At 42.5% G+C, this 13,914-nt stretch overlaps 1 protein-coding gene across 6 annotated transcripts in view; it reads right to left on the reverse strand.

Annotated features, from left to right (window-relative positions):
• The window catches only part of CDH17 (cadherin 17), a 77,347-nt gene that overhangs the window by 39,909 nt on the left and 23,524 nt on the right, over positions 1–13,914 (reverse strand). For 4 of the 6 annotated variants that reach the window (XM_067017057.1, XM_067017056.1, XM_067017052.1 and 1 more), the window contains exons 5-9: positions 12,161–12,319; positions 11,854–12,053; positions 7,482–7,613; positions 7,017–7,167; positions 1,647–1,862 (exon numbers count right to left, since the gene is read on the reverse strand). In XM_067017057.1, coding sequence (XP_066873158.1) covers positions 1,647–1,862; positions 7,017–7,167; positions 7,482–7,613; positions 11,854–12,053; positions 12,161–12,319 — 858 coding nt within the window. The remainder of the gene's footprint in view (positions 1–1,646; positions 1,863–7,016; positions 7,168–7,481; positions 7,614–11,853; positions 12,054–12,160; positions 12,320–13,914) is intronic. The other 2 variants (XM_067017054.1, XM_067017053.1) reach the window with 2 other exon arrangements.

The following is a 13,914-nucleotide window of genomic DNA, read 5'->3' on the forward strand; positions in this document are numbered from 1 at the left end:
AACTGCTTCAGGTCCCCATGCATTTTCACATGAGCTTTCTTCTCCTCTGTAAGCCTTTACACTATTTTGTAACTTGTCATATTCATCCGTTAAAATTCAGATCAATGACGCCTCTTCCAGAAAGCTTTATCAGCTCTCTCCCTCTCCACTGAGTCACTCATTGCCTTCATGAGCTACCTTGTACATATTTCTTACAATTTATTTATTCACATGTCCATCTCCTCTACTACGAATGCTCCTTGAGGACAGACACTGGGTCTTCTTCATTTGTGTATCCCCAGTACCTTGAATGGTGCCTCAATCATGGTAAATGCTCAATAACTGCTGAAAGAATGGCTGGCTAATGGTGTGAGATTGTCAGCTCATCGTGGACAAGGATGATTTATTATACCCACTTCTGTTGTACCTCTTAACATAATGCTAGACATTATGTTAGCCCCTCAATATTTGCCTAATCACTATGTCTCAAACATGCTGCTTCAGGGGCCTGCTAAACGCCAGCTCTCTTCAGTATCTCAGCAACTGTGTAATGAAAAAAAAAAATGTGAAGCACAGTATGAAATGGTCCTCTTTACTTCAGCACACCTGTATAATCTCCCTCTCTTGTAGCATAACAATTACTGAGCTATTTGGTAATCTAAGATTCAGTGCCAGTTAAAGAAAGATTCTCAACCTAGCAGTATTAATTATCTTAAAATAAGCCTGTCCCTGAGTTCATGTAAGTTTGTGTGTCTGTGCAATTTGTTGATAATGTGTACATTTGTTGAGGAATTCATAGTTTCCATCAGATTCTCAAAGGGTCTCATGACTTAACAAAGATTAAAAACCACTTGCTTTGAAATTGTATAAGGCGTTAAGGAAGAATGTCTCCAGATATCGTCAAATGGCCACCTAGAAGCTAATATAAGAAGACAAAACTTCCCAAATGATACATTTTTCCTTCACCGTCATAGGGTAGAATCCTTTGAGCCTGAAAGGGAGACTTGGGAAATACAACTAATTTTCTTGTTTGTGACCATGGTGGCCATGACAACGTGCCTTGCCAACCCCTAACACCAGGGATCTTAATTGACAACATGCCACCTTGCTCTGAAACCCATCACCACATTTGCACCAAGGCCTTGCTTCCCATTGGCTGCCCCAAGCCAGTGACAGAGCAAGGCCGGCAGGCTAAGGTAGGCCTTTTTTGGAGTTCACAGACTCCTCCCACGGCCAACTTTGGAGCCCTAATGACCGTGCTGAGCTTCCCTTTGACTGCTTAGTGGTCTATGTTACTCCCACCACTGCCTTTCCTTCTCTCCTTCACTCAGCGTCCGGCTTGTATTGAGGTCTGATGGCTCTCCCAGCCTTCTCTGTATCCCTCCCCAATTTTTCTCATAGGCAATTCCCCTAATAAAATCCTTATATATTTAATCCCCTCTTGGGCATCTTCTTCTCAGGGAACCAACATAATAACATTGCCTAAGCTGCAACTCTGGCCGTTACCATGTTGGACCTGCTGCCTCTGTGCTGTGTTTTACATAGGAAGCAAGAACTCTTAAACAACATCCTTCTGTAACACACCCAGGCATTAGAGCAGCCTAACAAATCACAACTAGAAAGAAAACAAGTGTTATCACTCTTGACACAGTGAAGGTGATACTAACCTTTGTCAGACACCTCTACTGTCAAGTTGTACTGCGGAGTGTCTCGCTTCCGCAAGGACTGCACAGCTAACTGGAACGTTCCCGAGTAGGTCTGGACAAGGAAGAGTCCATCTCTAGGAACTTTCGGGGTTTGATCCACAATTCTGTATCTTAAAACACTGTTCATAGTGTTTTCTTCATCCATGTCATGAGCCATAAGTGTTCCAATACTGCTCCCTGTAGAGAAGAAAAGAAGGAATCTCATCCATTATAGGCTCTTTTTACTCTATTAAAAAATGATTTCACTGAAGAATCAGGTTCCTAGAAAGCACTGGAAGTAACTTTGAGTAGCAGACTAAAGTTCTTAGATCGATGTTGGTTCTTCTAACCCTTTCAGTAGTGCAGTGTGTGGAGAAGTGTCGTAGTCTGCTAAGGGCACCATAACGAAGTACCACAAACTGGATGGCTTTAACAACAGAAACCAGGCTTCCCTGGTGGCGCAGTGGTTGGGAGTCCGCCTGCCGATGCAGGGGACACGGGTTCGTGCCCCGGTCCGGGAAGATCCCACATGCCACGGAGCGGCTGGGCCCGTGAGCCATGGCCGCTGAGCAGAAACTTATTTTCTCACAGTTTCTGGACACTAGAGGTCTGAGATCAAGGTGTCAGCAGGGTTGATTTCTTCTGAGACCTTTCTCCTTGGCTTGTAGATAGCTGTCTGGTACATGTGTTTTCACATGGTCTTTCCCCGTACTTGTATCTGTCCAGATTTTTTCTTCTTAGAAGGACACCAGTCATATTGGCTTAAGGCCCACACTAATGACATCATTTTAACTTAATTACCTCTTTAAAGGCCCTATCTCTAAATAATAGTCACCCTTTGGGGTGCTGGAGGTTAGGACTTCACCATAGAAATTCTGGGAGGACACAATTCAGGATCTTGAGAGGAAATCATCCTGGATTTGCTTTTTTTTTTAAATTTACTTTTGGCTATGTTGAGTCTTCTTGCTGTGCACAGGCTTTCTCTAGTTGTGGCAAGAGGGGGCTACTCTTTGTTGCAGTGTGTGGGCTTCTCATTGCGGCGGCTTCTCTTGTTGCTGAGCACAGGTTCTAGACACATGGGCTTCAATAGTTATGGCACACAGGCTCAGTAGTTGTGGTTCGTGGGCTCTAGAGCCCAAGCTCAGTAGTTATGGCACGCGGCTTCATTGCTCCATGGTATGTGGGATCTCCCTGGACCAGGGATCGAACCTGTGTCCCCTGCATTGGCAGGCGGATTCTTAACCACTGCACCACCAGGGAAGTCCCTCATCCTGGATTTGGAGTGGGCCTTAAATCCAGTGATGGGCATTCTTATAAGAGGAAGAGAGACACAGAGACGCCCAAAGAGGAGGAGGAGGCAATGTGAAGAGAGCTCAGAGACTGAAGCTGCCACAGTGTCTTAGTCTGATAAGGCTAAGTCTAAGTCTCCTTAGGCTGCCACAAGCAGCCAAGGAGCCACAAGAAGCCAGAAGAGGCAAGGAAGAATTCTCCCCTAGCTGGCACCCTGATTTCAGGCTTCTAGTCTCCAGAACTCTTAGCAAATAAATTTCTGTTGTTTTAAGTCACCAAGTCTGTGGTAATTTGTTACAGCCACCCTCAGACACTAATACACAAGGCAAATGGTAAAACTAAACAAGGACAAGCCAACCGTGGTTACTTCTGAGTAACTTTCTGGAAAAATGGCAGAGACTGACTCCACCCCAAAGACAAAGACAGGCACGGGACAGAGAGCAGGCAGACACCGTCTCTGCCTTGCTGCAGTTTATGGTCCTAAGTTTTATTTCTGTGGACATCTCAGTCCAGGGAGTTCCAGAAGTCCGGCTCTGACTCAGTGCTCCACCCAGGTCTGGGTGAGTTCTGAGAGGTGCTGGGTCATCTTGCTCTGTGAAATGGGAATTGTGGGTTTCTCTACACACAGCCAGAATCCCATGTGAGGGCTAAAACTTGAATATGTATTCCCCGCTTGTGGAGGTCGGTTTCATCCCCTCCCCCATGTTACTTTGCATCTACTGATTTACAGGGAGATTTGGAGGGTTTGTGAGGGGAGGAATGGAAGTACCTATATTATGTCTATAACGGAGCTGGCACGTGCAGACGTGTCTCATGGGCTGGGGAGGGGGCGCAACATGGGTAGCAGAAGAGCACACGTATCTAGTGTTGCAGCCGCTGCCACCTCTGCTTTCACAAACAACCGAGCCACCTTGGGAACATGCATCTGCCCTTGTAGGAAAAGCATCTGTGTGTTGGAATGAAAGAGTGTCTTGCTAACTTCTGTGATTATTTGGTGTCTGAGCAGCCCTGCTCTGGACCTTTCCCCCGGCAAGTGAGCATAACACAGAGGACACTGTCCTTCTCTCACCACAGAGGAAACCTCCAGCTGTCAGAGGCACCGTGAAGACTGTTGACGTCAGTGACAGGCAAATTCCAGTAGGAGACACCACTCAGTGGGAGTAGAGAACTTATGAATGAGCCAGGAGTCAAAGAAGTGCCATGTCCCTGAGTGGCAGTCCAGATTCATTCAGAGGCACATACAGCAACTCTTGGGGCACTCAGAAATACTTTAGGGAGGTGGGGCTTTTATGAGAGGATAAAGTTCCTGTATGAACACAAAGGTCTTGGTAGCAGGTGGGATTTCAGAATTAATGTTGTTATTGCTGAGACTTGGGGACATGAGTCCCACAAGATTCTGGCCAATATAAGACACCAAACAGGAGAATATAAATATACTAAGGAATAACTGAGCATTTTATTGAGCTAGACAGTAAGCCCCCAAAAGGCAGGGATATTTTTTGTACCCTTTTGGGCTACCTATAGAGAATAGACTCAATCTGTGTTGATTTATAAGAATTCCTGGTCCATTAAGTCCACAATTCAAGACTTTGTAAAATATTGTTACAAAATAAATTCTCACTTTTGGAGATGCAAAGAGCATGCTGCATCCCTGAACAATTTGTTTTACCAACAATGACATCCTCAGCAGCTTCAGAAAACTAGTACTGTCCTCCTCCCAAATAAGGCAGGCAGCCTCTACAGTGGCTCCCAGCTAGCCCCCCAACCCTGATATTGATGCCTTGGTATAACCTCCTCCTTTTGAGTGAGAACTGGGCCTAGTGACTCATTTCTAATGAATATGGCAAAAGTTATGGGATGTTACTTCCGAGATTAGTTATAAGAAGACTGACTTCCATCTTACTTGCCATTTTTTGAGCTCTCTCCCTTTCTCTTTCTCTCTCTCTCTGAATCAAAGGCACTCACCTCACATCCAGATTCTGAATCAAAGGCATGCACCCCATATCCAGATTCCTGACTCACAGAGACTGTGAGATAATAAACGTTTGCTGTTTTAAGCTGCTAAATTTTGAGACAATTTGTTATGCAACATAGATGACTAATACAGTAAATGTTAGGCCCTGTGCAAAGAGACTTGAGGAATCATCTACAAAGGTCTTCAGAGGTCTTTTGCCTTCATTCAGCATCACAGACCATCCCATATTTTCATAAAAGGTGATGCCATAAGTGTGTCTTGGTTATTGTCACACATTTCATTGTTACTCCACTGTCACTTTAGAAGATTCTTCCTTAAAATTAACTGAACTCCTTCAAACTATCAATTAATACTTCCTGTTGTAAGAATAACTGGAATAAATGAGAAAGAGAAGACCTAAGCAGGACACACTGACAACAGGTAGCCTACATATGACTCTTGACAGCAAGAAGGAAAAAAAGTGAGCACTGAGCAAGCAAGGCATGTGAGCAGCGTCCACCAAGACAGCGCCCACCGTGTGAAAAGTGTGTGGCAAGAAGAGTAAAGAGATCAAAAGAAAATGACGAGACTGCCGGTGAGGCTGGTGAGGATCTGCCTACCAGGGCAGCCGAGCCCTGGGAATGGTAGTGGCCAGAGCCTGCTCACCCTGGAAGCCCTGAAACGTACACGAAACAGACAAAAACATTTCAAGCAAGGCCAGCCTGCTCAGCCAATGGGCTCAACACCAAGCGGTAATAGACAATAGGTGTCCCAAATCCAGCAAAGTCATAAAACTCCCAGAAATCACAGTGATCTAATGGTAGTCGTCCCTGTCCAAAACTAAAGCTGTCCTGGCACAGTACAAGGAAACAAAACAGGTCAAGAACAAAAGGACAAAAACAGATAGGATTTGAACTTCATCTTCCAGCCTCATGAGCTATTATCAGCTTCCTAGAGAGGGACGATCAAGGGTCAATTGCAGGATATCTGACATTGGGTGTGAATGTTTGTTTAAATTATTTAGCAAGTTTGATGGGATTTTACCTGTCACTGAGTTTGTTGAAGGCAAATAAGAATCTATGGAAAAACCTTGCAGGGGCTTCCCTGGTGGCGCAGTGGTTAAGAATCCGCCTGCCAATGCGGGAGATGCAGGTTCGAGCCCTGGTCCAGGAGGATCCCACGTGCCGCGGAGCGGCTGGGCCCGTGTGCCACAACTACTGAAGCCCGTGAGCCTGGAGCCCGTGCTCCGCAACAAGAGAAGCCACCATGATAGGCATACGCACCACAACAAAGAGTGGCCCACGCTCTCCACAACTGGAGAGGGCCCGCGCACACCAACAGAGACCCAACGCAGCCAAAAATAAATAAAATAGATGAATTATTAAAAAAAAAAAAAAAAAAAAAAGGATCTGCCTGCCAATGCAGGGGACACGGGTTCGAGCCCTGGTCTGGGAAGATCCCACATGCCACAGAGCAACTAAGCCCGTGTGCCACAACTACTGAGCCTGCGCTCTTGAGCCCGTGCGCCACAACTACTGAAGCCCGTGTGCCACAACTACTGAAGCCTGCGTGCCTAGAGCCTGTGCTCCACAACAAGAGAAGCCACTGCAATGAAAAGCCCTTGCACCGCAATGAAGACTAGCCCCCACTCGCTGTAAGTAGAGAAAGCCGGCGCACAGCAACAGAAGACCCAATGCGGCCAATAAATAAATAAATAAATAGATAGATAAAATCTAAAAAAAAAAAAAAAAAAAAAAAACACCTTGCAAAGAGATAACCTTATACATGTATACGGGATACTGGTGTAAATGGTTACAGTGCTAGTGGTAGTGGTAAGGGTGGTAGTAGTAGTAGTAATAGTAATGGCAGTAACAGTGCTAGGAGTAGGGGTAGTAGTTATAAAATCTCCAATTTTAAAACACTTTCCAGATATTGCTTGAAATTAAATACTGTACCTATGTGAGTCCCAAAGTCTAGTCTACCTCGATGCTGTGCTGGGCAGGGACCACTGATCACCAATCAGGTTTACCTGCCCACCTTTTTACCTGACAAAGAGGAGAAAGGGATTACAGAGTCAACATAGGGAGGACAGATACATGGTTTCTTACCTATTTGTTCATCCTCCTGGACCTCAAGTACAGTCACTGTAGATGGACATGTAGGTGGATTGTCATTAATGTCTTTAACTTTCACTTGAATTTTCAGTGGAAATGCAAGTGGTTTTCCATGCTCATCCCTTGCAGCCGCATAAAAAACATACTACAACGAGATCAGAGTTAAGACATGAATCCTTCATCATCCCCTTTAAAAGGCAGAGAAAACAACTATTTCAATGCTATTGCATTTATCCCCTTATCATCAATCTGTTTAGAATTGGGAAATGAGAAAATATAAAGTGGGCTGAATTTGTGAGGGTATTATCATGTCTCTGAGAGCAATAATGCACTGAGGTTCAGAACACAGTTTGGGGGATATTGGTGGGGGGCTGGGTGTTAAGTAAAATTGTTTCTGCTCTCAGATATCCATGGGCCCAGGATCTCATCACCTGTGAAACTCCTCCTAATTTTACTCACTGCGTCCTTTTCTTCTCGGTCCAAGGGCTGAGTCACATATATATCTCCTTCCTGGTCGATTGAAAATGGGAATTGTGATGGCTTCTCTTTGTCCACTAATGAATATAGTGCATCTGGATCGTTCCACCGCACCTACAGGGCCCAAAGTGGATTGTTAGGAGAGATACATCCAGACAGAGAGAACCGGAAAGGAAATAAACAAATTTCTTGTTCTCGATTTGAAATTTCTGACAACCTTGTTTAGATGTCTGTGGTTTCTTATAACTACTAAATTACATTTTTTGTTTTCAGCTTAAAATAATCCCTCCCCTTTTTTCTCCTTTTTACTAAGTTATATTGCTCCAAATAAGCACATAGGGGTATTTTTCTTCTCTAAAGCAATTCTTCGTGAACTCTCTAAAGAGTTTGTGGGTTGTTCCTTTGAAAGTCCGAATGTGAAGACTTCATGTCATGAAACACCAATTTAAGAAACAAAATGTACTTAGTAGCGGCATTATCTGAGCACTAAGCCATGATGGACAACAAGCTCCCAGAACTCACCAGTGAAGATGATGAGACACTTTCAGTTCTTCACCATGCTATTATTTAAGCAAGACAAATGACACATAAATAAAGAACATTCCTCCCTTAAATCTTTAGTCTTAAAGACTTCAGGGATAAGAATATTTGCCAACAGACTTCACTGGTGGCACAGTGGTTAAGAATTCGCCTGCCAATGCAGGCGACATGGGTTTGATCCCTGGTGAGGGAAGATCCCACATGCCGCGGAGCAACTAAGCCCACGCACCACAACTACTGAGCCTGCACTCTAGATCCCGCAAGCCACAGCTACTGAAGCCCACGCACCTAGAGCCCATGCTCCACAACAAGAGACGCCACCGCAATGGGAAGCCCGCGCACTGCAACAAAGAGCAGCCCCCACTCACCGCAACTAGAGAAAAGCCCGCGTGCAGCAACGAAGACCCAACACAGCCAAAAAGAAATAAATTAACTAATTAATTACTTTTTTAAAACAAAGAATATCTGCCAACTCCTAGAGTTGTTTTGTAAACAACTTGGCAAAAAAAATCAATAAAGTGGTGCTGGGAAAACTGGACAACTACACGTAAAAGAATTAAATTAGAACACTTCCTAACACCATACACAAAAATAAAAAACTCAGGGCTTCCCTGGTGGCGCAGTGGTTGAGAATCCGCCTGCCGATGCAGGAGACACGGGTTCGTGCCCTGGTCCGGGAAGATCCCACATGCCGCGGAGCAACTAAGCCCGTGAGCCATGGCCGCCAGGCCTGCGCGTCCGGAGCCTGTGCTCCGCAATGGGAGAGGCCACAGCAGTGAGAGGCCCGCATACCGCAAAAAAAAAAAAAAAAAAAAAAAAAAAAAAAAAAAAAAAAAAAAAAAAAAAGAAAAAAGAAAAAACTCAAAGTGGATTAAAGACCTAAATGTATGGTCAGACACTATAAAACTCTTAGAGGAAAACATAGGCAGAATACTCTATGACATAAATCACAGAAAGATCCTTTCTGACTCACCTCCTAGAGAAATGGAAATAAAAACAAAAATAAACAAATGAGAAAGGAAACCATAAACAAGACGAAAAGACAACCCTCAGAATGGGAGAAAATATTGCAAACCAAGCAACTGACAAAGGATTAATCTCCAAAATATACAAGCAGCTCATGCAGCTCAATATCAAAAAAATAAACAACCCAATCTGAAAATGGGTAGAGGACCTAAATAGACATTTCTCCAAAGAAGATATACAGATTGCCAACAAACACATGAAAGGATGCTCAACATCACTAATCATTAGAGAAATGCAAATCAAAACCACAATGAGGTATCACCTCACACCAGTCAGAATGGCCATCATCAAAAACTCTACAAACAATAAATGCTGGAAAGGGTGTGGTGAAAAGGGAAACCTCCTGCATTGTTGGTAGGAATGTAAATTGATGGAGTCACTATGGAGAACACTATGGAGGTTCCTTAAAAAACTAAAAACAGAACTACCATATGACCCAGCAATCCCACTACTGGGCATATACCCTGAGAAAACCGTAATTCAAAAAGAGTCATGTACCAAAATGTTCATTGCAGCTCTACTTACAATAGCCAGGACATGGAAGCAACCCTAAGTGTCCATCGACAGATGAATGGGTAAAGAAGATGTGGCACATATATACAATGGAATATTACTCAGCCATGAAAAGAAATGAAATTGAGTTATTTGTAGTGAGATGGATAGACCTATAGTCTGTCATACAGAGTGAAGTCAGAAAGAGAAAAACAAATCCCATATGCTAACACATGTATATGGAATCTAAGAAAAAAATGGTTCTGATGAACCTAGGGACAGAAAAGGAATAAAGACACAGACATAGAGAATGGACTTGAGGACATGGGGAGGGGGAAGGGTAAGCTGGGACGAAGTGAGAGAGTAGCATGGACATATACACACTACTAAATGTAAAATAGATAGCTAGTGGGAAGCAGATGCATAGCACAGGGAGATCAGCTTAGTGCTCTGTGACCACGTAGAAGGGTGGGATAGGGAGGGTGGGAGGGAGGTGTAAGAGGGAGGGGATATGGGGATATAAGTGAATATGGCTGATTCACTTTGTTATACAGCAGAAACTAACACGACATTGTAAAGCAATTATACTCCAATAAAGATGTTTGAAAAAAAAATCAGTAAACTCAATAGTAAGACCTGTCTACTTGCTACAGACAGAGCCTCACCTATCTGATAGTCTACTACTAATAACAACACATATTGAGGGTTCCACTCCATTCCAGACATAATTCTAAACACTTTTATATGTTGTCTCATTAAATCCTCAAACAACCCCATGAGGTAGAGACTATTGTTATCCCCACCTTATAAATGGGGAAACTAGGGCACAAAAATTTAAGTGACTTGCCTGTATATAGTCTTACAGCCATTTGAAATTTCCACACTAAACTATTCTCTCAAATCAGCTTGGGAAGGGTATCCCTTTCTAGTTATTTAAGCACACCATCTGTCCAAGCCAAAGACCATGTTCTTAGTTGTAAGTGAGCTCCGTTTATGCTCTAAAAATTCAGCCTAAGTTCTTGTCTCTTGAGCTGTCCCCCTCCACTCTTCTTCAGTTTCAAGACACACAAAGTACCTTCCCCAGGCCTAGTTATTGGGTGTGGCTCTTTAGATTTTCTTTTCTTTGACAGCCCTAAGAGAAAACAAGTGTATGTGTTCTCTTTAGCATTTACAAATCCTTATGAAGGTAACCTAAAAAATAAACAGGAAGACTTTAGTAAAGGAACCCAATCTGAAATTCTCACGGTAAAGAGTCCTGACATAGTTTCTTAGCTGGTAAAGCAGAATATTTCTTGCTTTCATTCTTTTTTTTTTTTCCTCTGAAGTTGAAATTCATTAATTCAACATTTAATAAATAAAAATCCTTTTAAGTTAAACAATAGATATAGTGGGATAGGCCATTCCAGGACCCCTTAACAACAACAGTGTCATCTAAAAAAAATTAGGGTTACTACAGACTACAACTCCTTCATAACATTAATACCTTTTATTCACTTCCACAGACACTAATTAATTTCCACAACAACCCAAAGATCTGTTATTATCCCCATTTTATTGGTGAGAAGTTGGGGCTCATAACAGTTTATCTGTTTCCAAATCCAGTGCTCTCCCAATAACTCACAGCTTTTGTGTCAAGAAACTTCCTGATCTTCTTGAAAAGATCAGATCTGGGTGAACCCCAGAGTGGATTTCCAGGAGCTAAAGAAAGAGGAGGGGGCTCAGGATGAACACCAGCCATAGAGGTGGGAGTGGGGGAGGGTTTGAATGGAGGGGAGAGGTACCCACAGGAGATGGAGTTAGCAGGGGTGGGCTCCAAGGGTAAAGGTTGTCTACTCAGCTTTTACACTTGACCAGTCTTATCTCTGTTCCTCAGCCTGTGATGGGTTGAGTCTTTCGCATAGAGATTTTTCCCAAAGGAATAAGAAACAGCCTTTCAAAAATAATTTGCAGCCCCAAATTTGAATCATGTACATGTACCATATACAACCCACTCTAGGGCAGCCATATCCTACACTATTGACAGGGAACAACAGTATTATCTACTTGGAAGGTGAAGGTGAGTGAAGTTCTCTTTTAAAACTCATATATATACACATATATATATCTGAATCCAAGTTGTAAAGTCCAGAGTTTATCCATCATGGCAAACTCCAGAGACTTGGGGCCAGAGACATTGTCTACTTAGTTTGCTTCATAATGATGCTATGCAAAAATATCAGTGAAGACCATGAGGGTGGGCCCCTACAATGTGAGTGCTGATTGACTGGGAAGGCTCTAGGCATTCCTTGGGCACTACCTGAGTGATTTTAATGGGGTAAGGATTAGTTGAGTTTTCTTCAATCTCCACTGGTTCTGGTGTTTTCCAAATATTCTCCTTCACCATAATATCCACAGATGTGCTGTCACTAAAGGAATGCTCATTCTGGCCTCCCATGTCCTCCACTGAGACCACCAGCTTGTAGGAAGGATTCTTCAAAGGATCCAGTTCCTGGGATCCTATGGGAAGTAGGAGAGAAGAGAAAAGGAAATGTCTCTGAAGGTGATACAGATCTAGGTCCTTTTTACTGACTCAGAGAGTCATATGAGGGCATCACTTAACTTACCTTCTAGAGTAAGTGAAATTGCCCCCGTTTTGTTGTTGATCTGAAAGTACATGACGTTGTTGACCTTGGGAAGCTGCATGATAATTTGATAAATAAGCTCGCCATTGGGTGTGGCTGGATCATCTAAGTCTGTAGCATTGACATACATAAAGGGCTTTCCTGTTTAACAAAATGTACCCAGAAAAAAAAGATATTAATTGAAACCCAAACCAACCACAGACATATCTGCCTTCTAAGAGGCAGAAATAGAATGGAGGAAGGTGCCATAATTCATATCACTGGTGGAATAATTCTTTATTCTGTCCCTTTCCTCTAGGATGAGGTTTCTTAAAGTATGGTCCAGGGACCTCTAGAGGTCTTTGAGACTGTTTTTAGGGTCATACATATGTAAACGACCCATTCAAATCACAACAGAATTTGATGGATTTTAGCATAAAGGAGTATCCCCAAAAAGGCATTAATATGGTTTCAGATTCTACATTGCAACTAGCATTTAAGAAACCACCACTTGTTGAGTTTTGGTCTAGAATCAAAGAATATCCACAATTATCTGAAGCATTATTACACTATTAACACTGTGTAAGGAGAGTTTTTCTTTAAATGTTTCAACCAAAACAGCATATGGCAACAAAATGAATGCAGAAACAGAAATGAGAATCCAACTGTTCTCAATTAATCCAGACATTAAAGAGATGTGCAAAGATTAAAACAGTGCCATTCTTAACATTCCTTTTGTCTTTGAAAATCATTATTTTTATTAAAATATGCTTATTACTTTAAATCAATTAATAAATATTTTTTAATTTGTCAGTTTTAATTTCAAATACGATAAATATTGATAGATATAACCAGTGATGTATTGGAGTCAACTCGTGAGACCTAGCTGAATTTTCAGAAATTTTGTGAGCCAATTATTAACACCAGCGGTGGCTTAAAATAGGTTACGGTGAGAGTACTTATAGCACAGAAATTGACAAATTCTACAAATCAGGGTTTTTTCTCCCCAGAGAGACAGCCATTAAAATTTACCAGCACACCACTGGATATAACCAAAAGTTTCTTGGAGTCCACAATAGTTTTTATGAAAATACAAGGGCCCTGAGACCAAAAAGTTTGAGAATCACTGAATTAGAAAACCCTATTGGTAAAGAATAAGACCTGGAAGATTATTACTTGGCAGAGTTTAGTGGTGAGCCTTTGGTATGCAACCTCAGGGACAGAGACACGTGAAACTGCTCCACATAATAAAGTGGAAGGAATATTCTTCCTGAGTTATTGGAAGTGGGCATTGAAGAGTGAGAGCTAGCGATTAAGTGACACAGAGGGGAGCTTGACAGTGAGTTGATGGAAATGGCCAAAAGTCTTTCTGAGAACTCACAGTCTAATATTCATGTTTATTTTGTGCACTGTTATGACATGATGCTCCTTCATTCCTCTAAATCTTCAGTAAAGCCTGCCACACACACATATGCTTTGATGAGGGGCTTTTGTAGAAATGAAAAGTAAAAGAGTGAAGGGATGAGCCATAGGTAGGAGCTGAAGTCAGAGAAGATAAAGAACTGGAAGCCAGCAGTGACCATGAGAATGTGGATTTCTGGGAGGATGTGGGAGAGTAAGCTTACCTTTCCAGAGTGTTCTAGAGTGTTCTAAAGCTGTAAGGTGTTCTAAATTCTCACCCTAAAATGGTGATTCTTAACTAGGGGTGATTTTGTCTCCCAGAGGACATTTGGCGATGTCTGAAGACATCTTTGCTG

Source organism: Kogia breviceps, chromosome 17 (genome assembly GCF_026419965.1).
Source record: "Kogia breviceps isolate mKogBre1 chromosome 17, mKogBre1 haplotype 1, whole genome shotgun sequence".
Classification (NCBI taxonomy): domain Eukaryota; kingdom Metazoa; phylum Chordata; class Mammalia; order Artiodactyla; family Physeteridae; genus Kogia; species Kogia breviceps.